The sequence below is a fragment of the Daucus carota genome, chromosome 2 (genome assembly GCF_001625215.2).
Source record: "Daucus carota subsp. sativus chromosome 2, DH1 v3.0, whole genome shotgun sequence".
In the NCBI taxonomy this organism is placed as follows: domain Eukaryota; kingdom Viridiplantae; phylum Streptophyta; class Magnoliopsida; order Apiales; family Apiaceae; genus Daucus; species Daucus carota.
The window spans coordinates 54,496,369-54,521,845 of NC_030382.2; the positions used below are offsets into that span (position 1 = coordinate 54,496,369).

Consider the following 25,477-nt stretch of genomic DNA (forward strand, 5'->3'; position numbering starts at 1 on the left):
ATCCAATAAGTTAAAGATCAACAGAGCTTTAACACGGGTTCATTCTGTTTTTTAAGCTTTGTCAAAAACAACCTAAAAGTACTGATCTACTGCTTATAGTCAATTAAAATTTAACTTTTCAAAGAAATGCAATCCGTTCAAATTTGCTCAACAAAAAAAAGGTCTAGTGTGACCCGTAGAAAAGCAGAGACTTTAAAGAGTATGATTTTGCAGATTAAAATCAAGTTGGGAGGCGAAACTGAGCAATCGGTATAGGTCAATGACATAGTATCATCTTGTACTGCATTTACTGGCAGGTTCAATAATCAGCAAAATGATAAAATTAAGATGCTGTACCCTTTAATTCTTCATTTTTTTTTTCTTACAGTGGTTTAATTTTCGCTGCCGCGTCCATGTAAGTGCCACGAAACAATGAATTTTCTTTTGTGAGCATCTGGTTTGAGATTTTTATGATGCCATAATTTGAGATTCTTGAGGTCAAGGCAAGTTAACAAACTTTGTGAACTGAGAGATGGTTTCAATTTTGATGCTCCAAGCTATTGTGCAGCTGCAGGTGATTTTAAAGATTCTGGAAGAGTTGGAGGCTTAAGGTAGGAGGCTGCCGATGGTGATACATTTGATATATGATGGAAATCTGCTTTGTCTAGGAAGACAATTGAGTTGAATCTTTAGGCCAAACTGCTGGGCAATGATGAATCTTTAGAAGAATCGTTAACCTAACATGATATCAAATCTCCTGCTGACAGACACTACAAGATGACTCGAGTTCGACTGCATTCAATAATTTACGAGGACAAGCATCCTAGCTAATTTCTTGAGGTTAAGTTTCAGAAGAAATGAAGAATAATAACTTAACAAAAAAAATTTGGTCTCGCGGGATCTTTTCGAGATAGATGTCCACAACAGGAACATACATTAATACATATATGCATCGCACTTGAACCAAAGACATTCATAATTAACTATATATCCACAAAAATGACATTTGACATAAAAAGCTTTAATGTGGTAATAGCGCATGTGATTTCATTCGCTAATCCAATGCAGATAGTAGATTATAGCAAGTGCATGTGATTCCATTTATGCTAAACCAAAGCACATAGTACAAGATTTTTAAAGTGATTTCAATTAAATATAGTTTAAACCTGCTATCATTTATCCTAATGCTCACATGGTTGATTTAAATTTGAATAACTAAACGCTAACAAACTTTTGTTACCAGGTTGGAACCCACCGATCAAGAAAAATGTTGGCCACCTTGAGTATTATATAAACACACCTCTAACACACCCTCAAACTCACACACTAAACCATCACAAAATGGCCTCTTTTACTATGCCAAACCCTTTTCTTGCTAAATCATCTCAAATCAGCTTGACTAAAAGGCCAAGTACTACTCATGGCTTCAAAAACTTCACTTGCAAAGCCACAAATGGTGAAGAAAACCCTAAAGATGAACTTATTAAGAGCAGTAGGTTTGATAGGAGGGATTTACTTGTGGGCTTGGGGGGACTTTACGGAGCCACGAGTCTGAGCTCCAACCCCTCCGCCTTTGCCTCTCCTGTCAGAGCACCGGATCTCTCGACGTGTGACGAAGAAACTGTCCAACAAATCATTGGTAATTCGGCTACCAGATGTTGCCCTCCGCTGTCCAAGACGATGGTAGACTTCAAACTGCCGAAACCAGGGACCATTCGTGTTAGACCCGCGGCTCATTTGGTTGATAAAGCATACGAGGCCAAGTTCAAGAAGGCGCTTGAGCTCATGAAGGCATTGCCTGACGACGACCCTCGTAGCTTCACGCAACAAGCTAAAATCCATTGTGCTTATTGTAGTTACGCTTATGACCAAATCGGGCTTCCTGACGAACTTGTTTCAGCTCACGGATCCTGGCTTTTCTTCCCCTTCCATAGATGGTACTTGTACTTTTTCGAAAGAATCCTGGGAAAATTGATTGACGATCCTACATTCGCCATGCCATTTTGGAACTGGGACTCTGCAGGAGGAATGTCAATGCCTTCCATGTATACTGACCCGAAATCCCCTCTTTACGACAAGGTACGTGACGCGGTCCACGTAGCTCCCGGAGCAATGGTGGATCTTGATTACGGTGGAACTGACGAGAAGATCACTAAAGAGCAACAGCTGAAACAAAACCTCACTATCATGTACACGGCGATGGTTTCGGGCTCCAGTTCCGCGAAGTTGTTTCTCGGAGATCCGTATGAGTCCGGTAAGAATGTAGAGCAGTCCGGTGGTGGTAGATTCGAGAGCGTGCCGCATGGTCCGGTTCATATGTGGGTGGGTGACCGAAAGCAACCCCCTGGCCTAAACATGGGTGCTTTGTACTCGGCTGGTCGAGATCCCGTGTTTTATGCACATCATTCTAATTGTGATAGATTGTGGAATGTATGGAAAACCCTAGGCGGCAACCGAAAGGATTTTTCTCATAAGGATTGGCTGGATTCCGAGTTCGCATTCTACGACGAAAATGCTCAGTTGGTAAAAGTAAAAGTCGGAGATTGCTTGGATTCCAAGAAACTAGGGTACGTGTACCAGGATGTTGAGCTTGAGTGGCTCGGGAAGCGCCCTACGCCGCGGGTGAAGAGAGTGCTCGACAAGTTTAGGAAAAAAGACGTGGCTCGCGCAGCTGATTTCCCGGTCGTGAGGGATGTTTTTCCTATCAAACTCGATAAAGTGACGAAGGTTTTGGTTCATAGGCCGAAGAAAAACAGGACAAAAAAGGAGAAAGCGAAGGATGAGGAGATTTTGGTGATCGAAGGTATTGAAGTCGAGGTGGAAGCTTTCGTGAAGTTCGATGTTTTTATCAACGACGAAGATGAGGCTGCGAGCGCACCAGATAAGACTGAGTTTGCTGGAAGTTTTGTGAATCTGCCGCATAAACATAAGCATGGTAAGACCATGAAGACAAGGTTGAAGTTGGCTCTGAATGATTTGTTGGAAGATCTGGGAGCCGAGGATGATGATAATGTGTTGGTCACTCTGGTTCCTAAACCTGGAAGTACTTGTTTTGTCAACATCAGAAACATCAAGATTGAGCTTGATGATTAATCATTTCGAGTTCTCAACTCAAGGGCTTGGCACATTCGGTCTATCCTTAATCTCATCTTTTGTTGTTTGGCACTGCATTAATTGTTGTTTTGGTACCTTAATTGTGATGTTCTTGTTTGATTAAGAGTGTTTGAGAGAAATAAAATATATCATTAAAGGTCTGCATATATCCACTTACCATCATTATTATATAAAGTTACAAACAGATGGTCCAGTTGGCATCTTCATATTGTAATAACGAAATCGAACCAATACAAATTTATATACACAGCTTTGGATGTTTAAAATTTGTTATTGGGTCAGGTTGGCAGTATATTATTTGAAAAGTTTACCTTCTACGTTGATTATATTAAGTCTAACATTGGATTAGTTAATGTTAATATAATCCCATCACCAACTAAAGCTCCTTTTATCTCACTGATAGACTCATGGGTGCACTGACATTATTATAATATTATTATAATATCACGGTCAAGAGCAGCCGTCTTTGGGCTGCGCTTTAGTTCCGGCCTGAGTCAAATTCTAGGTGCCCAATTACATATAAGTTATGACCTATGTTTAAGCCCAGTTAAAAACAACGTGCAGTCTTGCTCATATGTTGACATGAATCAGTCCGGTTCATGTCATTGATACATCATCAATCAATATATCAATATATATATATAAAGGAGGATGCGGGCGTCTCTGGAATTGCTCGGTTCAGTCTTCTAATTTTTCTTAAATTTCGGATAGAAAATATAATTATAATTCAAAAATTCATGTTTAAGAATTCTAAAGATAATATAATTCCTTTTTTATTGGGTTCTAAAAGTAATACAATTCTTCTTCTTATTTAAAAATCATAAGGGTAATACAATTCTTATTGAGGAGTGACACTTAAACATAATTTTATATTAATTGAGGGTAATTTATATATTAAATACATAAATTGTATTTTATCACATAAAATTTACCTTGGCATATTTTAAATAAAAAAGCATTCGAATTTATAGGAAAGAATAATGTTCTAACATATTCCATGTAATGTTCTAACATATTCGATGTAGAAAAGGATATCAATATATATAAAGGGTTTTTAGACTCGAACTAATATCTATATATATTGATATTTTGTTATATGTGCTTGACAAGCCCAAATTAATTTTTATCTAAATAATAATAAATTTTCTATTAGTATTATGTTTGACGGGAAAGCGGCTAAAACAATTTTTTATCCAAGTTATAATGTATTTTCTTATTAAATCCGGACCATGGCTTAAAATAATTTTTATCCAAATATAACCTTTAACTTTATCATAATTATAATAATTTTTTATTAGTATTGTGTTTGACGGTAGGGCGATTCAAACTAATTTTCATCTATATTATTATATTTAATTTTATCATAATTATAATAATTATTGATCAATACTATTTTTGAAGGGAGAGCGGTTCAAACAATCTTTTTTATTAGTATTGTATTTGACAGGAGGGCCATTTAAACAAATTTTTATGTTAATTATAATATTTTTTTATTAATGACATGTTTAACGGGAACATGACTCAAAATAACTTTTATGCAACTATAATATTAATTGGTATCAAAATTTATAAAAATTTCATAAGGCCGCCGCGAAGCGCGGCTTTATACACTAGTTGTGTAATAAATCAAGATTGTTCAGATTTTTATTGTGTTTTCGTGCCCTCACAATACATGTCTCTTTTGAAAAAATTATACATACCCTTAATAAATGTATGAATATAGATTATTATTCAACTTTTATTAATTGTTATACAACTTTCAAAAAAGATAATTTTGGAATAATATTAATATATTTGTATTAGAAACTAAAAGTAGACAAGTATTATTAGACAAAAATTCCTTTCAAAAGACGCATGTATTATGGGAGGGAGGGAGTACTTAATAAATCATCATCAGAATCTTTTACACGCTTATTTTTTGTGACGCGTTTTTAATCCAGTGTTTTCATTTATTTTTTTTATTGAGTATTCGCCTTCACATCCTATTTTTATATTTGTTATGTATTTCTAAGCTAGTGCGATTATTTATTTTTCTACTTAGTTTTTACCTCCATGAAAAAGGTTATGTGTTCAACGGATTCTTTTAAGTATTATTCTTATATTTGTTATGTATTTTTAAACAGTGTCATTTATTCTTTTTCACTGATTTTTCGGTTTCACGGAGAAACTTAATATAATTATAATTCAAAAATTCATGTTTAAGAATTCTAAAGATAATATAATTCCTTTTTTATTGGGTTCTAAAAGTAATACAATTCTTCTTCTTATTTAAAAATCATAAGGGTAATACAATTCTTATTGAGGAGTGACACTTAAACATATTTTTATATTAATTGAGGGTAATTTATATATTAAATACATAAATTGTATTTTATCACATAAAATTTACCTTGGCATATTTTAAATAAAAAAGCATTCGAATTTATAGGAAAGAATAATGTTCTAACATATTCCATGTAATGTTCTAACATATTCGATGTAGAAAAGGATATCAATATATATAAAGGGTTTTTAGACTCGAACTAATATCTATATATATTGATATTTTGTTATATGTGCTTGACAAGCCCAAATTAATTTTTATCTAAATAATAATAAATTTTCTATTAGTATTATGTTTGACGGGAAAGCGGCTAAAACAATTTTTTATCCAAGTTATAATGTATTTTCTTATTAAATCCGGACCATGGCTTAAAATAATTTTTATCCAAATATAACCTTTAACTTTATCATAATTATAATAATTTTTTATTAGTATTGTGTTTGACGGTAGGGCGATTCAAACTAATTTTCATCTATATTATTATATTTAATTTTATCATAATTATAATAATTATTGATCAATACTATTTTTGAAGGGAGAGCGGTTCAAACAATCTTTTTTATTAGTATTGTATTTGACAGGAGGGCCATTTAAACAAATTTTTATGTTAATTATAATATTTTTTTATTAATGACATGTTTAACGGGAACATGACTCAAAATAACTTTTATGCAACTATAATATTAATTGGTATCAAAATTTATAAAAATTTCATAAGGCCGCCGCGAAGCGCGGCTTTATACACTAGTTGTGTAATAAATCAAGATTGTTCAGATTTTTATTGTGTTTTCGTGCCCTCACAATACATGTCTCTTTTGAAAAAATTATACATACCCTTAATAAATGTATGAATATAGATTATTATTCAACTTTTATTAATTGTTATACAACTTTCAAAAAAGATAATTTTGGAATAATATTAATATATTTGTATTAGAAACTAAAAGTAGACAAGTATTATTAGACAAAAATTCCTTTCAAAAGACGCATGTATTATGGGAGGGAGGGAGTACTTAATAAATCATCATCAGAATCTTTTACACGCTTATTTTTTGTGACGCGTTTTTAATCCAGTGTTTTCATTTATTTTTTTTATTGAGTATTCGCCTTCACATCCTATTTTTATATTTGTTATGTATTTCTAAGCTAGTGCGATTATTTATTTTTCTACTTAGTTTTTACCTCCATGAAAAAGGTTATGTGTTCAACGGATTCTTTTAAGTATTATTCTTATATTTGTTATGTATTTTTAAACAGTGTCATTTATTCTTTTTCACTGATTTTTCGGTTTCACGGAGAAACTTATTTCTGCCCGATAGAACTAAGGGGCTGTTTGGTTAGAGGTAACTAACAAAGCGAAAGAGAAACAACCAGTTTCATTCCCTTTGTTGCTGTTTGTTTGATAAAATATGTCATTCCTTTCCCTTCTTTTAGTTTTAGATTTACCCCAAATGCCTCATAATCCATTCCCCACCCACCATGGTATTTCTTTTCCCTTTCCTGAATCTTTTCTATTTTCATTTATAATTTGTTTTAGAAATCATTAATATTAAAAAGTAATATGTGAAATATTTTTGAAGATCAAAAAATAAATTTTAATTTAGTTTTTACATATTAAAAATAATTTTAATATAATTTATAAGTAATGATATTTATAAAATTAATGAAATTTTTAAACAATAAAATATATCAAATTATAAATATAAATATATTTGACTCATGAAACCTTTTTTAATATTTAAAAAATCAAATATAGGGATAATCATATAATTCTTCATTCCGTTTCCGGATCAAAACCAAACAGATAATACAATTCAGCATTATTCTTTTCCTTTCAGTTCGTTTCCCTTTCTGAATTTCATTCCGTTTTCTTGAGTCGAAACCAAACTGCCCCTAAAAATATGGGTCCTCCCCAATCACCGGAAACTGATTCGCTACAAAATTCAAAGTTTTGGGCTCCAAGAACCCGGTCCGGGTTTAATAAAAGGAACTAAAAAGAGTCCAAGTCTACAGTTTTTTGAAATAATTTTTAAAACGAGTACAAAAAAATGGAGAATTTTGATAGCTACATTTTATCTATTAATCCAATTTTTAAAAAAAAATTGGACTCTTGCTCACCAGGAAAATATTAGAACAGATATCCATGGATAAGACATATAAGCCCAAATACTTGTTTTTAATACTAATTAAGAGTTTTGTATACAACCCTGGTGAGCAGAGGAAAGAAGGTACAGTAGACACTGTCCAGCTCTATATAACATCATTTATTTAAGAAGGGACTGAGAATCTCAGGTACATGAGGTGATTTCCACACTAAATATTTTGATCGTTTTCAGCTATATTTTACAAATACTAAAACTGACAGTACTAGTATGTCGCAACAGCAAAGATCATATTCAGTGGAAGCTCAGATTAAGGTGGAGATTCATCATTGATGAATGCAGCAAAAAATGCAAGTGACTCACTTGGCTTGAATAACGGCACTGCATGGCCAGCTCCTCTGAATGTTGCAAAAGTCAGTCCTTTATACTCTTGAACCCACCCAGCAACCTGCAGATTCTCAATTAGAATTACATGTCTCTTCTTAAAAACAGGAAATAAATTTTGTGCTACATAGTCATGAACCAACTGCACACAAATATTATCCTACAAGCTAATCACACAGTCCACTTCTTTTTAATACAGATATACAGGGGCAATCACTAACATCATTCAATAGTACAAAGTAATCTGCTAGACAATTTACCACAGTCAATTAGACACACTTAGACAATTCACTATAAACAGACAAATCAAAACAAAAAATTTGTTCAGAAGTGCGATTTTGGCAATTAATCCGCGGATGTAACTAGTGTGTAGTTTTTGTTATATAAAAATCTGTAATTCTAGCAGCAAGGCACAAAATAGGGTCATGTGGAGTTCATTTTAATTCTTGAGCTTTATTTTCTTGCTTTATAACACACACACACACATATATATTTATATATATACACATGATTATTGATATTTCTTGTAACCCAAAAGAACTTTTGCTGTTCATGTAATCTTTTTTTCACTCTTGAATTTTGCCAACAAGTATAGTCCAGCTTGTTCAGCAGCCTAACAACTAACAAGTGATGGGCGTACATTCCAGCTGATTAACCTTAACTTCAAGTGATGCTTTTTTATAAATTCTTGGGCCTAATCCTTTCGCTCAAAATTGAATTAAAATAATTCAGATGTTGATTAATGACCATATATGTGTGATCAAACTTTTTTATTCAGCATTATTATTGCTTACCACTAACTACAGATATTTGCTAGTTGTTTTACTTCAAGAGGATATGCAAGCAACATTATTCTGAGAGAACTAGGTATAGCTTCTCCTCACTAGAGGTAATTATAAGTAATAACCATGGGAGCTGATTGGCATTGATTATTTTCTGCTAATTAAATGATTGGGGCTTGTTGTCCCTTCGTGGGGTTTCTCAAGTCTTTGTAGGATTCAAGGTAAAATAATTTCCCACTATAATAGCTGCTGTAACAAGTCAGAAACCCTACAGTTATAACTACCTCCTTGGCAACCATTAAGAAACAACATTTATTTAAATAAGTTGCTCGTCATATATCCTGTTGTCATAAAAATTAACAGCAGCCAGTAACTAACTGTATCTGCCATAGTTTAAACTCTGGAAGTAGATATCTGATTGTTTAACAAGATTGTTTCAAATATCAATTGTAAATAAACATAGCAATGGACATCAATCTTGCCTGCTTCTGGTGGTACCACGGCCTCCATGCCCTAGTGATGGGAAGGCCTAGAGAGTTTAAGCTGTATCTTGTGGATAGTACAGGAAGTCTTCCATCTGTGTCTCCACTGAATAAACGCATATTAAAGTTGAAAAAGGTGACACAAAAACTCGCCGTAATAAAATGAAAAAGCTGTGACCAGGATTATAATATATACCTGTAGACCCATATCTTAAGTCCGGCAGTATGAGATCTTTGTATGTAGGAAGAACCGATTCCTTTGATTCAGACCACAACCAGTTATTAAAAACATCCATACTGCATTGTTAAAAGAAGTGAACTAGCATTAATAAAGATTACTCATCCTTCGAGAATATCGTCTATTTGGGACACAGATTTAAGAACTCTTCATGTAGTACACGACCTGAAAAAATAATCAAATGAATAGACATGCCAAAAGATCTTACTTGCAGATGCTCCAATTCTTTATTTGGTGACCATCACTTACATGGAGTGCTTTCTGAACATCAGGCCTGTTGTAATAAGCTTTTGCATAGTCATCAAGGCATGGATCATACCCACCCATTATGCGAGGCATCTGATACACATTATCGATTAAAAATTGACTGTTTTATTACATTATAGATAACCACCGGTCTCCATCATTACTTAATGTACTCCCTCCGTCCCCTTTTACTTGTCCCTTTTAAAAAAATAACGCATCTTAAGAAAATGTTAGTTGGATATCTTGTTTTCATACATATCCCTAATAAATGTAATGAATTAGATAGAGTTGTGTATATATATATGCTAGTCAAACATTGGAAGTTGTTATTTTTTGAAAAAACATACAAAAAGTTGCTTTGAAAAGAGAAGTGGACAAGTAATTTGGGACAATTTTTTTTTTCAAAGTGGACATGTAAAATGGGACGGAGGGAGTATCATAATATTTTGATCAATTATATTTTAAGAGCTTTTTCTTCTACCAAGATCTCAAAACCACAAAGTGCATCTCCTAATTAGGTTCAAAGAAATCACCTATTTGCTTGTATTATGTAGCAGTGGTACATCAATAATGCTAGATAAATGATACTAAAGGTTTCTGTTTCCTTCTACAGCTTTTGACTGCCTATTCAGAGTGGACCTATAGAAGAGTGATCTAATTAACAACTCACCATATTAGATGTGCCCCTGATCATGACTTGATTTGATTTGTATTCTGAACCTGCAGTATTGCTAGTACACACAGAGGTATACAGGCTGTACATATCTATCTCTTTATATTGTCTGTAGACCTCATCCGCAGCTTGAGCACAATCATCATTCCATGGTTCACTGCTGTAGAAATCACATGATTTTTTAATAGCTTTATGAGTCTCTTCAGATACTATGGCATGACTCCAAGCATAATCCAGAATACCTTGCCAGTCATCGGCATTAGATGTTTCAGGGTTACCTAGCTGCACTTCAACAAAAGGATACTTGAGGCCAATTTCATCCAGCTTTATACAAAATTTGCTAAGCTCGACTATATGAACAAGAAAGAATTCCAAAAATAGATGGCACAGAAAAGGAGTGAATGTAGAAAAGATTAAACACACACATAAAGAGCTACTCAAGAGTAACCTACACTTGCAAATATAATGGTTTTTTCAATAAACAAGAAGTTGTTTCAGTAAGCAAAGCTTGACAGACATTACCAGAATTCCCCGCAGATTAATATGTACAGAAGAGTCTTTGTTCTTATTCTGAATAAGGTCAGCTAAATCTGGGACATATCTTCCTGTAGAGTATAGGTGTATAAGTACACAAAAATGAAGACGAGTCTTCCCTTTGACATGGGCAGCATATAATACTGTGTGAAGTACCTGCATAGCTCTCCCCCGCGATATAAAGTATACGAGTTCTATAAGATGGGAATTTTAGGAACCACTTTTGGAGGAAAGCATAAGCATCATTTGCTGACACAGTAGTTCAGAGACATAATAAGAAACTATGTTAGATTCAGTAAAGTATAGTTGTTTACCAAATTATAGAACACTGAGAGAATTAGAGAAACGACGACATTTCACAAGAGCAAGCTGTTTATTATATGTAATATTAACAGAAAACAAAATGTTACTCACCAGCAAAATCATCTCCAAGTTTGCTATAGTCACTAGATGTATTAGAGTATGAATAGCCAACACCTACTGGAGATTCCAGGAATAACATGTTGGCCTCTGCTCCATCAGTGCATATGCAAGAAAATATCTTATGTTCAATCAGAGTATTAAGATAAAAGACCAAATATATGATAGTCAATCAAGGGAACAAATTTTATTTTGAAGTGTTGATACAGTAAATGTAATCATTAGCACAAACACATAAACCACACAGTTTTGTCTCTAAATGGCGGTAAACATACCTCTATTCCATGAGTAAGGATTAAATTTGAGTTCACTAGAGTGCCCATCCACAATGAAAGGTCCAAGCTCTTGTGTTGCTCCATATCCAACAGATGAGCAGCCAGGCCCTGAAACATGTATAAAGCTTACTGTCACCTTATGAGAGGACAGAAAATCAATGAAAAGTTGGGTAATGGTGAAGATTGCCTAAATATATGGGTTTAGAATAAGGCTTAACATTAAGAGGCAATTTTTTTATGTACCTAATCGATGAATAATGGACATCAAAATTTCTGTCTAAAGAGAAGCCAGAATGTATAGTTTACGGGTATCACAACAAACACTTGTTTTAAATATTAAAGATAGATAATATTCATTCTTACCTCCGTTAAGCCACAGAACCAAGGGCTTGTCATCAGGGAGAGTCAAGGCTTCATAAAACCAATAGAAGAGTGCCCTTCCATTATTTTCATTTACAGTAATGTGCCCAGCATAATGCCGGAAGTCTATGTTAGGCTGACCAGGCAAGTTGGTCACAAGATCATCACCACTAATAGAATTCATTTTAGTAGTGGGGAAGTGACCATGTCGAGTGCCCGAAACATGAGACACAGACAAGACGCTCAAAAAGATTATAGTAAGAGGAACCATCAGTATAAAAGCCATTAGACTTGTAACTTAATTCGAAAGATTTCACAATTATTCAGATGAAAGAAAAAAGACTTATCAGTCTCTGCTAAATTATATCTACTAGTTTAAGATTAAGGGGCTATATATAATCAAACCACTTGTGACACGTCCACTAATTTAAGAGATCAACACAGGGGACAAGATACCACATGGCAATCTTAAAGTTTTTTATAGTATAATTTGGCTACTGGATGGACTCTGACATAATTTAGATGGTTTCTAGAGAATATAGAAGTGTTTTCGGAAGCAGAAAGTAGTGGCCAATAAGGTTTTTCCATCTTACTTTATCTTTTCAAGTAATACACACTTAAATGTTTACTTTTTAACATGTTATAATTTGCAAGGGAATTGCACGACCTTGTCATTGTCATGAGGAAGGGAGAGGGGATAGCCTTTGCAACCGGCTATCCCGGATTTGTAAACCATTCTTTATTGTCATTAACGGTGAAAATGTGTCTATGATCTCTACTAAGAAATTAGTCTGTGCTTGAGAATAACTCTTTAGATTCATGATTTACATGACCTTAACTGCGTACTCTAAGCATATATTTGTATAACCTAGTTTGCTTTCATCTCTGCATCAATTTCAGAAAGGGTAAAGAGTTGTTTCTAATTTAAAGGTATATTATCACCCACTTCAATCTGAATGGTAAGACAAAAGTAAAAGAGCATAAGAACTTGAAAAATCTTGTGCAAGACAAATGAAATCTCAGGACTTAAAATTGTTGCAGCCAATGATGAAAACTAAGACAAGGAGTAACATTTAATGTAAGACTATCTTTATTTCTTTATTTTTCGGATAGTTGGGGGAAGGGGAGGTGAGAAGCGAACTCTAGACCTCTTCTTAAAAATAAACACGATTATTTTCTCTTCAAGAACTTGCATCAACTTATTAAAGGTTTTAAAACTGAATTAGAGATTTGCATCAGTAGCTTTTGTGTTAAAAGTTATAGCACAAAAAGAACTATAGAGTTATTGCTAACAGATAGGGACATTTAACAAATTTTATTCTAAAAATCTGGGGGAGAAACCCCATAATAATAAACCTATTATTGGGCAAAGACATACAACAAATGTATAACGCACGTTAGAGTAAAAACTGTAAACTAAAAGCTCGAACCATGTAGTTTGTCGCATATTGTTTAGGAAATAGACCCAGGTCGTTGACTGTAGGATTCATGTTACACACATTGAGTGCGCAGTAAGATATTGTTTAGCAAGTAGATCCCAGATCCTTGATAGTAGTATTCATGTTATTCACGTTGGAGTGCACTGTGGAAAGATAGTAAGACACAGTGACACATATTTCAAGATTATAGGGCCTTTCATATACCATGAGCTTTGCAAAACTTCATCATTGAAAGGATGAAGATTTTTCGTGGCAAACCTGCCTTTGGTCTGAAGTCAAGGTGGGAAAGAGACATGGTAATGAGAAATAGATTTTAATTGTTGTGCACCACAAATAAGAGCTAATAAAGAGGCCTGCGAAGCATGACCTGGATTCCAACTTAATTAGTTGAACAATGAGACAGAAACACTCTCTTGATTATTTGATTAGTATCTGTTAGTGTTTATCATCCTCATATGCATGAACGTTCTGCAATTTGGTCATCCATAACTTATTAGCATCTTTAGGCTTCAAAGTTTCCAATCTTATATCAAGTTGAGTAGCTTATAAACATTTATTTTGTCCCCAATACGTAATAGCTGGTAATGTTTTGCAATTCTTTCCAGCCAATGATCATACCAGAAGCTACCTTTAGTTCTAAAATTATGACGGGAATGCTTTAAATAACAATGGTTTAGAACAGTGCAAGTCAATAATACGATAAAGAAATACTATACACAAGTTTGTCATGCATACTGTGTATCAGAACAAAAGTTCGTCAGCAATACACTGAGCACTTGACAAGTGTTGGACAATTTATAATATTCTGACACATATTTGGCATCTGGGTTACTAGAAATATTATGATATCACTTTTATATTAATGCTGCTTTCATATGCAAAAGTATTAGGCCAACATTTACCGGGTACTTTTGGCACCAAAAGATCGGTTTTTCTACCACTAATCATCCTACACCAGGCACCACATAATTATATAAGTGTCGCCCAATATATTCCCACCTCCTTTATGCAACTTATCCACCACTAAGATCTTTTTACATAGAGAAAGGTGCAAGTCTGTGTTAAGGTAATTATAACTCGTATAATCATACACACGCGCAAACAGACACGCATCTTGAACACACATATATGTACCTGTGCAAGTAAAATAAATCTGCCCATCAACATAAGATTTTATGCTTGGATTTTCCTGTGCACAGCTCTTAACGGGAACCTGCACCTGCAGAATGAATACTCTCAGAAAGTTTGTGTTTCAAAAGAAGCATATACACGTACAGATATGCCTGCATGTGAGTGTTAGTGTGGGTGACATGTATCACAAAATGTAAATGTCAACAAATATGAAACATCCTCTTATTATGAATTATTTGGACACGGACTCGTGTATGACATGCATGTTTAACAAGTCCAGTTTCCATGTTCTTATGCTCAACTAGAACTAAATAAATTAGTGAAGCAGAACTGTAACAATTCTATAACAGAAACAAGATCATATCAAAGTGTTTTACCATTTACTTTTATTTAATTTGAAAATGTTTACAAGCACAGTAATAATCACCAAAAAGTGGCAAAGAAATCACTGAGATTTCTTATAAACTGCATGCATAGACTTTCAACTGTAGACCTAGAAAGGAAAACTAAGAAATCAAAGCAGTGCAGAAGATCATCATAAATCTATCTTTAACAGAATTAGAACATTTACTACCTGGTTTAGAATTATGTTTTGAATGCTATACATGTATACATTGTTTAGTTATTTTCACAAATTTATAAATAGTTCAGAAACAGTATGACGTCTTATAACTACAACTGTCAGATCCATATACTTAGAGATGTTTCAGCTGCCGTCTTAATTACTATTGTCAAATTATGTGCGTGTGCGTGTGTGTTTGTGTGTGTGATTCTACATCTTATAATTGATATGAGAAGAGCAAGAATCCCCTTCCCCCATGTACATCTTGCTTGTGGATCAGATAGTTGTCTCCCACTAAACCTATTAACACCGAATATATAACAGTGAGTCTTTCTTGCTAAATCGAATTAGATCTCCCAAAAATGCATTCTTACTAGACACTGAGTACTCAAGAGCTGTGACAGTGAGTAAAAGCTTATCCATAATTCAGACCTAACACCAAGAAGGCGAGAACTACATTAAAAAGGCTTACTGAGCACTTATTGTACATCATGTTTTTATGCATAAAGGATATGCAGCAACAAGATAATGTTTGCAATAACTGAACATGTCAAATTTCCTTGTGAATATAATACTTTACATGAGTGGATGGGTGGGTATGTGGGTGCCATTCACATTCTGTATACTCGTGAATGGTGTACTTTATAGTCTCCACTTACTAAGATTCAAGAGAATTATATGAAGCTTAATATCTACATGTTATATTTTGTTTAAATCATCTTCATAGAGCTGAAACCAAAATGCAAAATTCACAAATTACTCCATAAATTAGCGCTTAAACTAGATGAAGAAGCTTATTCCTTTTCTTGGGTTATCAAAAAATCATCATGTTCATATCATATTATTATTACAAGGATGTGAACGAATATAAATTTTTATGATTATAACTAAAATGTGCTTCATTGAGAAAGTCAGAATGCATAATGCTATAGCCTATATGTATAACCCATGTGTAATTAATTCCACCTTGTATATAGAGACAGATATTCACTATTTATAGTGTTATATTCTTGACTGTTGACCCAAAGTTGTGCACGACTATTATATTCCGCAGTCCCTACATATGTGAATAAGAGTAATAGCTCAAGTCTCTACAAGGTACAGGGAAGATAATTTACAAAAATACCGTGATTTCTTTATTATAAATATTGCTTCCTTGTTTCACACAGTCCCCTGATGTCCAATGCGAAAGTAGGGTATAGATTTTAAAAGTACAAAATGAAAATGCCTTTAGCCTATGCACTTGTAAATTCATTTTGATTTGTCCAGAGGAGTGAGATTTAGTACAAATTACTTTCTGTTTGTTTATCCGCTCCTTGGTCCTTGTACAAAATTCATTCATCTACCTTTTATCCATAGTGCGGTTTTAACTTTGAGTGGGTGACACTAGTGCTTCTATTCAAGTGGTAGGATATTAGGATATATTAAGTAACTCTCCTTTATTATATCTTTAAACCCCCCTCGACTCCAAAGCACATTTAGGGTTAGGAGTGGATCGCTAGGGATCCATCTTTTGGGGGCTTTGATCTATTCAACATTGTCCAGATTAATTATGAGAATTTTGGGGGTGGGGGAGAAGGGTTCAAACTCGAGACTACTCCCGACCTCAGCTCTTATACCATGTTAAGTTATGAGCTCTTCAACCTACAGGTGTTAGGAGGTCTAAACTGGATCATATTATATCTTTAACATGCAGCTTTAAAGTTTGGAAAAAGTTTTAGAAGAATACATGTAATGAATCAACATGCAAAGGTCGCAAGGATCATATATCGATCATGATATCCCCAAAAAAATTGTTATCCTGACTAATTCTTTTGTTTTGAACAGTAATGGAAGACTTCAAGTGAAGAAAAAGATTGCATACTTTTGAAATTTACATATCATTTTCGAAAGCTGTGATGCTGTACTGCACTTATTAATATGAAAGTAATTATCTTCACGAAGATAACTCTTTACAAAAGAAAAACTAGCAATAACAAGGAAACTCAGCTTCACAAGTATTTGAATGTGGTAAGTATGCGTCAAATGTTAGTAAAATGTTGGCTCATATTATATTATTACAGATTGGGGTTTCAGAAAACAACACCAGAGCAGACTGTCAGCCAACAAAAGATACAGAAGTTAGTTTCTAAGATCAGATAAAAATCTGAAATGAAACTTGTTTTACATCATCTAGGCTTAATTTTAGCACTCGACCCAAAAAATCATGTTAAAATTTTATATTTAATGGTTAAAACTGTTGAAACTATTTTTAGTTCTTATGTTCATTCCTTTCAGGTAGGATTGATAATTGAAAGTTGAGACCATACAATCAAAAAAGCATTGGTGGCCAGACTCTAGAATCCTTACCAGTGAAGGCACAAAACAGAACATACTAGGAGTACTGTAAGCTATTTGACCTATCTAGCATTACTTCTTGATGCAATGGATCCAACATTTTCACAGTTCGATAGCAGTGTGTTTAAAAGGGAATATATGACATTAATTATGATATGATTAGTATCATATCCTCAACACAGATACTGTTGATGATTATTTGACCAAGTAAATGAAATGTATCTCTATATGTTTCACATCTTTACTATGACCAACCATGTATTGTTGTCTTCATGCTCTTCTCTCGTTTCTGAATCAACTTTATCATATCCCAATATAACTGGTTTGGAGTTTATACCATGCCTCCCCCACATACCAGATAACACTATGTTCTTCTTTTATAAAGAATTCATATTTTGGTTTCTTCAACGGAATATGTGCCTCAATAGTTCTTGACAATGGATGAGGTTCCAACACTTAAACAGTAAATATGACTAAATTATTATACTGTGTCTCCCACTAGTTAAAAACAAAAAGAACTTTCTCCAGACAAGTTAGTCATAGATTCGTAATCCATTATATATCTTGAAAATCAATGCAACAATACGTAACTTCCGCGCATCTCTAGCAAAAAAAAAAACACATTGTGCATTTGGATACTAAACAAGTAAACATCGATGTAATTACCACGAAACCAAAAGAGATTAGTCATATCACATACATATTGCCCATAATTTCTTTAAACAGAATCCTATGCCCATCGATTTATCGTGTTTAAACACCAAAACGCAAAATGTGATTCTCATCGCATTTGTGGGGTATGGGAGTCACTACACAGTACAGCTTTTTACCCTAAACACTTTGCATACCAGTACTAAAAATTAATTAACTTGAAAAGGCCATGATCTACAACATCATAAAAAATCACCAAGAACGTAATAAATGCTAATAACATCATAAAAATCAAAACAATAAAAAAATATATAATTAAAATCTACAACAAGTACCTTAAAGAATCAGGGTTTGCATGAATCTTGTTGATCCTGATGAACCAAACAGGCCTTAACTACCCACTGAGTGAATTCGGAGTGAATAACTTCAACTCACCGGCCAGACCCACTAACAAAAAGCAGCTACAATTAACCCATCCATCCAACACTAAAATCACAACTTTTATTTTCAAGTAAACCCTCGTGGGGGAATGAATCAAGAACACTGGATTAAAAAAATAGTTACTTTTTGTATGATTAGTGTAATTACGATCAATTTCTCAAGAACGTTCGAATAAATCAAAATATATATTTGATAAATTATATTTTAAAAAGATATATGTTTCACCGATGTCCATCACTGGATGCATTTAATCAAAATTAAAAGTAAAAACCAAAACAAAACATCAGGATGTATTTTAGTTTTTCTTATCAAGAGATATAGAAAATATTTTCGGTATTATTTGATTCATGATTAAGGAGTTAGTAATAGCCACAATCTCATTCGTTGATTTTGAATTAATTTTTTTGTGATATTTTATGGGAAATTATTCTTTCCTCACGCTTGGCATACACATTTTCATGGGTGTTGCCGTGGTCCCAATCATCAATATATATATATAAAGGAGGATGCGGGTGTCTCTAGAATTGTTCGATTCAGTCTTCTAATTTTTCTTAAATTTCGGAGAGAAAAAATATAATTATAATTCAAAAAATCAGGTGCAAGAATTCTAAAAGTAATACAACTCTTTTCTTATTGAATTCTAAAGATAATACAATTTTTTTCATTTTTATTTAGTATTTCTTATTGAATTCTAAAGATGATACAATTCTTTTCTTATTTAGTAATCCTAAAAGAAATAGGATTATATTTAAAAAATCAGGTTCAAGGATTCCAAAAGTTAATACAATTCCTCTTTGGATTCTAAAGGCAATACAATTCTTTTCTTATTTATGAATCCTAAAAGGAGTAGGATTATGTTTATTTAAACTAACAATCATAGATAAAATACAATTTATATTTAGGATTTGTAGGGTAATACGTACAATTTTTATTTTTGATTTAGTCTTATAATTCTTTTAAAATTTTGTATAAAAAATAAAGGATTGTAAAGATATTAATCATTAAAAAAATTAGAACCATAAAAGAATAATAATTTTTAACCAATAAATACGAATCATAAAATAAAAATAATTAACAAAAAAAATAGGATACATAAATTAGGAATCATATATTGATTTTATAATAATGTAAATGATTCTTGATTAGTATTGTGTTTGACGGGCACGGGAGGCGGCCCAAACTAATTTTTATCTAAATTATAATAATTTTTCTATTAGTATTATGTTTGACGGGAAAGTGGCTAATATAATTTTTATCAATGTTATGATATTTTTTTTGTTAAAACAGTACCAGGGTTCAAAATAATTTTTATCCAATTATAATCTTTAATTTTATTATAATTTGAATAATTTTTATTAGTATTGTGTTTGACAGTAAGTCGACTCAAACTAATATCTAAACTATAATATTTTGTTATTAGTATTGTGTTTGACAAGAAAACGGCTCAAACTAATTTTGATCTAAATTATAATATTTAATTTTATCATAAAAATAATAATTATGGATTAATATTGTCTTTCACGGGAGGCTGGTTCAAACCAATTTTACTATTAGTATTGTGTTTGACAAGATGGCCACTTAAACAAATTTTTATACTAATTATAATATTTTTTTATTAGTAATAATATGGTTAACGGGAAGATGACTCAAATTTTTATGTTATTATGATATTAATTCATATCAAAATTTATAACGACGCCGCGAAGCATGGCTTTAGGTGGCGTCTCTAGAAACTCTCCGTTTAATTTTTCTATTTTTTTGAGAGAAAATAGGTAAAGTAGCTAAAATACACTAATCGTAAAAAGATATAATTCTAAGTAGTTAAGAAATAGGAATTTTAACAAAAATATAATAGCTAAAATCTATGAAATTCTAAGTAGTTAAGAAATAAGAATCTTAAAAGAAAAGATAGATAATTCTAAACAATTAAGAAATAGAAATTTTAAAAAAAATATAATATCTAAAATCTATGAAATTGGATATATTTATCCGAATATAATTATAATTTTATTATAATGTAAATGATTCTTGATTAGTTGTGTTTGAGGGGAGGGCGGCCCAATTTAATTTTTATCTAAATAATAATAAATTTTCTATTAGTATTATGTTTGACGGGGAAGCGGCTAAAATAATTCTTTTATCTAAGATATAATATTATTTTTTTATTAAAATAAGACCACAACTGAAAATAATTTTTATCCAATTATAATCTTTAACTTTATCATATCGTAATTATAATAATTTTTATTAGTATTATGTTTGACCGTAGGGGTAGGGCGACTCAAACTAATATATATGCTATAACTTTTTTGTTATTAGTATTGTGTTTGACAAGAGAGCAGCTCAAACTATTTTTATCTATATTATTATATTTAATTTTATCATAATTATAATAATTATTGATTAATATTATCTTTGATGGGAGGGCTGTTCAAACTATTTTTTTTTTATTAGTATTGTGTTTGACAAGAGGGTCACTTAAACAAATTATTATAATTATTATAATATTCTCTTTATTAATGATATGTTTAACGGGAACATGACTCGAAATAACTTTTACGCAATTGTTAGGAATCAATAATTTTTGATGATAACATAAACATTTTGTAACATGTCTTACTTAGAACCTTTATCAAATTTCAGTTGTAATTGTTATGTTTCTTGTCTTTGGGAATTATCAACGGATGGGTAGAATAGGATGGCTAATTGTAAATATCCAATGCCATGTAATTTTATCTAAGTGAAGGATATTCAACTGATGAGATGTAACTATTCAACTGATGAAGACTGGATGATGTTTCAACTGATGAAAATCAAGCATTCAACTGAAGACAAAGTGTTCAACTGATGATGCTGAGGAATTCAACTGATGAGACTGGAACAGCATTCAACTGATGAAGTTTGTAATTCATTCAACTGATGAGCCGGGCATTCAACTGATAAAGTCAATAGCAGTTGAAAGTAACCAGAACTTTCAACTGATGAAGCAAAGAGCAGTTGAAAGTGACTAGAGCTTAAGTCTGACAAATCACATGGATCGAATTACACTAAAATAGACATGGAAGCCTAATTAGGAAAATAAAGAAGAAGCAGAAACATACTTATCTCATGCAATGCAATCTGGATCAAATCAAGATGATGGTCAAAGATGAAGACATCTCAGAAAGCATGCATAAGACAAAGTTGTGCAGCATTGTTTTTAGATTAGAGTGCATTTTGTAATCTAGCTAAAAGCTTTGTAAAACTTGGAGTATATAACCAAGTTAGTAGCATCAGTTGAACTTGTTCAAATTACTTGAGAGAAAAATCTGAGAGTTAGAACTTGTTGAGTGATGAACCAGCAGCTGTGCGAATTGTAAAACAATCCACAGATTCTTCTATATAAAATCTCACGGGTGGATCATTCAATCCACCCGTATTTTTAATACTTGGTGTTTTTCTGTCTATTGTGTTCTTAGTGTATTATTCTTGAATCTTTTAAATTTGTAAAAGATTGTATTCAACCCCCCCCCTTCTACAATCTTTCTCATAGTTGGTGTAAAATAACAATTGGTATCAGAGCGAGGTTCCCAACAAACAGGGAAAAAGATCAACACTGCTAGAGAAAGATGGGAAAGAAGGATGCTGGAGTGAAGATTCCTGTTCTTGACAAAGACAACTATTTTCACTGGAAAGTGAGAATGCATCTGCATCTGTTGTCCATTGATGAAAGCTATGTGAACTGCATTGAAAAAGGACCTCATGTCCCCATGAAGGTCTGCACAAGCATGGGAGCTGATGGTGAAGACATGGTAGGTAAGATGATTCCAAAACCTGTCCATGAATATTCTCAAGAAGATACTGAGGAGGTGCACAAGGACAAGAAAACCATGAACCTTCTGTTCAATGGTTTGGATCAAGAAATGATTGATAGTGTTATTAGCTGCACAAGTGCCAAAGAAGTTTGGGACACCATCAGGACTATCTGTGAAGGGAATGAGCAAGTGAGAGAAAACAAGATGCAGCTTCTGATTCAACAATATGAGTCATTCCATTTCAAGGCTGGTGAAAGTTTGAGTGATACATTTAACAGATTTCAAAAACTGTTAAATGGTCTAAAGCTCTTTGGAAGAGTATATCAAGTTAAGGATTCAAACCTGAAATTCTTAAGAGCTCTTCCTAAAGATTGGAAACCCATGACAGTCTCTCTCAGAAATACACAAGAATTTAAAGACTATACTCTAGAGAGACTGTATGGAACCTTAAAGACTTATGAGCTTGAAATGGAACAAGATGAAGAGATTGAGAAAAGCCAAAAGAAAGGGCATTCATCTGTGGCTCTAGTTGCATCTCTGGAGGATACTGTCAAGGACAAGGGAAAGTCTCAAGTTGAAGAAACTGAGAAGTTGGTCAAAGAGGAGAGCTCAGAGTCAAGCAAAGGAAGAAGAAAGGAGAAAGAAGTAGCTGATTCTGGTGAAGAAAGTGATGGAATTGATGAGCATCTAGCCTTCCTGTCAAGAAGATTCTCCAAACTGAAATTCAAAAAGAATTTTAATTCTGCAAAATCTTTTAAAGGCAATCCCAAGTCTGATAGAAGCATGGTAGACAGATCAAAATTCAAGTGCTTCAACTGTGGGAATGCAGGTCACTTTGCAAATGAGTGCAGAAAGCCTAAAGTTGAGAAGAAGTCAAGTGAAAACATTGACTACAAAAAGAAATATTATGAACTTCTCAAACAAAAGGAAAGAGCATTCATCACAAAGGATGATTGGGCAGCTGGAGATGATTCTGATGAAGAGGAGGAGTTTGTCAATCTAGCTCTAATGGCCAACTCCACAGATCAAGAAGAAAACACTGGAAGCAGTAGTCAGGTATTCACTACAAACCTAGTTGAGTTAACTAAAGATGAATGCAATGCTACCATTAATGAAATGTCTACTGAACTGTATCATTTGCATGTTTCTTTAAAATCTCTTACTAAGGAAAACAGTAGAATTAAGGAAGCTAACACCTTTCTTAGTGATAGAAACAGTGCCTTAGAAGCTCAATTTATTGAATTTGAGAAGCTGAAGATTGAGTGTCAGACAGCCAAGGATGATCTCTTGGTTGTTCTGAAGAGAGAAGAGGTCATAAGAAAGCAGCTTGATAAGGAACAAGAGATCATTGCCAAATGGAAATCTGGTAGAGATGTTTCCACCAATATCATTAACATGCAAGGCAGAGAAACCTTTGTGGAGAATGAATGGAAGAGGAATAAGAAAGTGCTTAAGATATCTGAGAACAGTTCAGGTGATGAGAATACTGATGATGATCATCAGTTGAAGAACAAAGTCTCAACTGATGAGAGTCATCAGTTGAACAAAAACTCATCAGTTGACAAGAATGTTCTCAAGAAGCTTAACAAGAAATATGGTCCTGTTAAAAAGAATTTTGTTAAAGGTGAGAATAGTTCTTCTGAGACCAGTGATAGTGTTAATAACACTCTTCATTCTAGTAACAAGAACAAGAAGAATTTGGATACTAATGAGCATAAATCTGAGGAGACTAAAAGGAAGAAAGGAAATAGAAATGGCAAAATAGGAGTTAACAAGCACACCAATTACACTCCCAATGCTAGTGCTCTTAGGAAAACCTGCAGTAAGTGTGGTAGTGTAAATCATTTATCTGCTAATTGTAAAACTGTGGTTGCTCCTAATTTATCCTTGCCTATTCCTATGACATCTGTTCCTCACATGAATTTATCTGCTATGAATATGATGCCTGGTTTATTGCCTCACAATCTCTATTCTCAGCCTAACATGCCATATATGTTCAATCCTTATTTCAATGCCTTTAACATGCCTCAATTTCATTCAAACTTGCATGGTATGAACAATTTATGCATGACTCAAAGGCCTGTGTTTGAAAACAAAGTTGATATTCCAGTTTCTCAACCAAAACCAAAGATTGAACCTATTCAATCCAAGGAAAAGGTTGAGAAGGTGGAAAAGGCTGCTAAGACTAACAAATCTGGACCCAAAGCAATTTGGGTACCAAAATCAACTTGATCTGTTTGTGAAATGTGTGCAGGGAAACCACAAGAAGAATTTGTGGTACTTGGATAGTGGATGCTCCAGGCACATGACTGGTGATTCCTCCCTGCTCACAAAGTTTGTGGAGAAAGCTGGCCCTAGCATTACCTTTGGAGATGACAGCAAAGGATATACTATGGGATATGGCTTGATTGCAAGAGAGAATGTCATCATTGATGAAGTTGCATTGGTGTCTGGTCTTAAGCACAACTTGCTTAGCATCAGTCAGCTCTGTGACAAAGGTTACAAAGTAAATTTCACTTCTGCAGCCTGTGTTGTCACCAAAGGAGATGACAACAATGTGGTTCTGATTGGACAAAGAAAAGGAAATGTGTATGTAGCTGACTTCAATTCTGTCAAGTCTGAATCTATCACTTGCCTTCTCAGCAAAGCAAGCTCAGATGACAGTTGGCTATGGCATAAGAGATTGTCTCATCTAAATTTCAAAACCTTGAATGAGTTAGTAAAGAAGGACTTGGTAAGAGGTCTACCAAAGCTGGAATTCTCAAAAGATGGACTTTGTGGAGCTTGTCAGCTAGGAAAGCAAAAGAGAAGCTCTTTCAAAAGCAAAACTCTTTCATCAATTGTGAAGCCCCTTCAGCTCTTGCATATGGATTTGTTTGGACCAGTTAACATCATGTCTATTTCAAAGAAGAAATATTGCCTAGTGATTGTTGATGATTTTTCAAAATTCACTTGGACTTTCTTTCTGCATTCTAAGGATGAAGCTGGGAAAATCATCATCAATCATATCAAGGCATTAAACAACAATCCAGATGTCAAAGTTGGAAGGATAAGAAGTGACAATGGGACAGAATTCAAGAACTCTGTGATGAAAGAATTTTGTGAAGAAGAGGGAATTACTCATGAGTTCTCTGCACCAAGAACTCCACAACAAAATGGTGTTGTTGAAAGGAAAAATAGAACTCTTATTGAGGCTGCAAGAACCATGAT

The 25,477-nt window shown here is 33.4% G+C and overlaps 2 protein-coding genes across 2 annotated transcripts; one reads left to right on the top strand and one right to left on the bottom strand.

The window, feature by feature from the left end:
• The first annotated feature begins 1,260 nt into the window (after window positions 1-1,260).
• Window positions 1,261-3,233, top strand: LOC108206452 (polyphenol oxidase, chloroplastic). Its single transcript, XM_017376755.2, has one exon. It carries the CDS (start codon window positions 1,321-1,323, stop codon window positions 3,070-3,072), a length of 1,752 nt encoding a protein of 583 aa, XP_017232244.1. The 5' UTR covers window positions 1,261-1,320; the 3' UTR covers window positions 3,073-3,233.
• Window positions 3,234-7,696: 4,463 nt separating this feature from the next.
• On the bottom strand, window positions 7,697-14,465 carry LOC108206836 (serine carboxypeptidase-like 31). Its single transcript, XM_017377251.2, is given in 11 exon segments — window positions 7,697-7,966; window positions 9,167-9,272; window positions 9,363-9,390; window positions 9,393-9,463; window positions 9,613-9,743; window positions 10,321-10,605; window positions 10,846-10,928; window positions 11,014-11,106; window positions 11,272-11,367; window positions 11,553-11,660; window positions 11,916-14,465. Coding segments are annotated over 11 exon segments (1,422 nt in total). The 5' UTR covers window positions 12,199-14,465; the 3' UTR covers window positions 7,697-7,828.
• Between the last annotated feature and the right edge of the window lie 11,012 nt (window positions 14,466-25,477).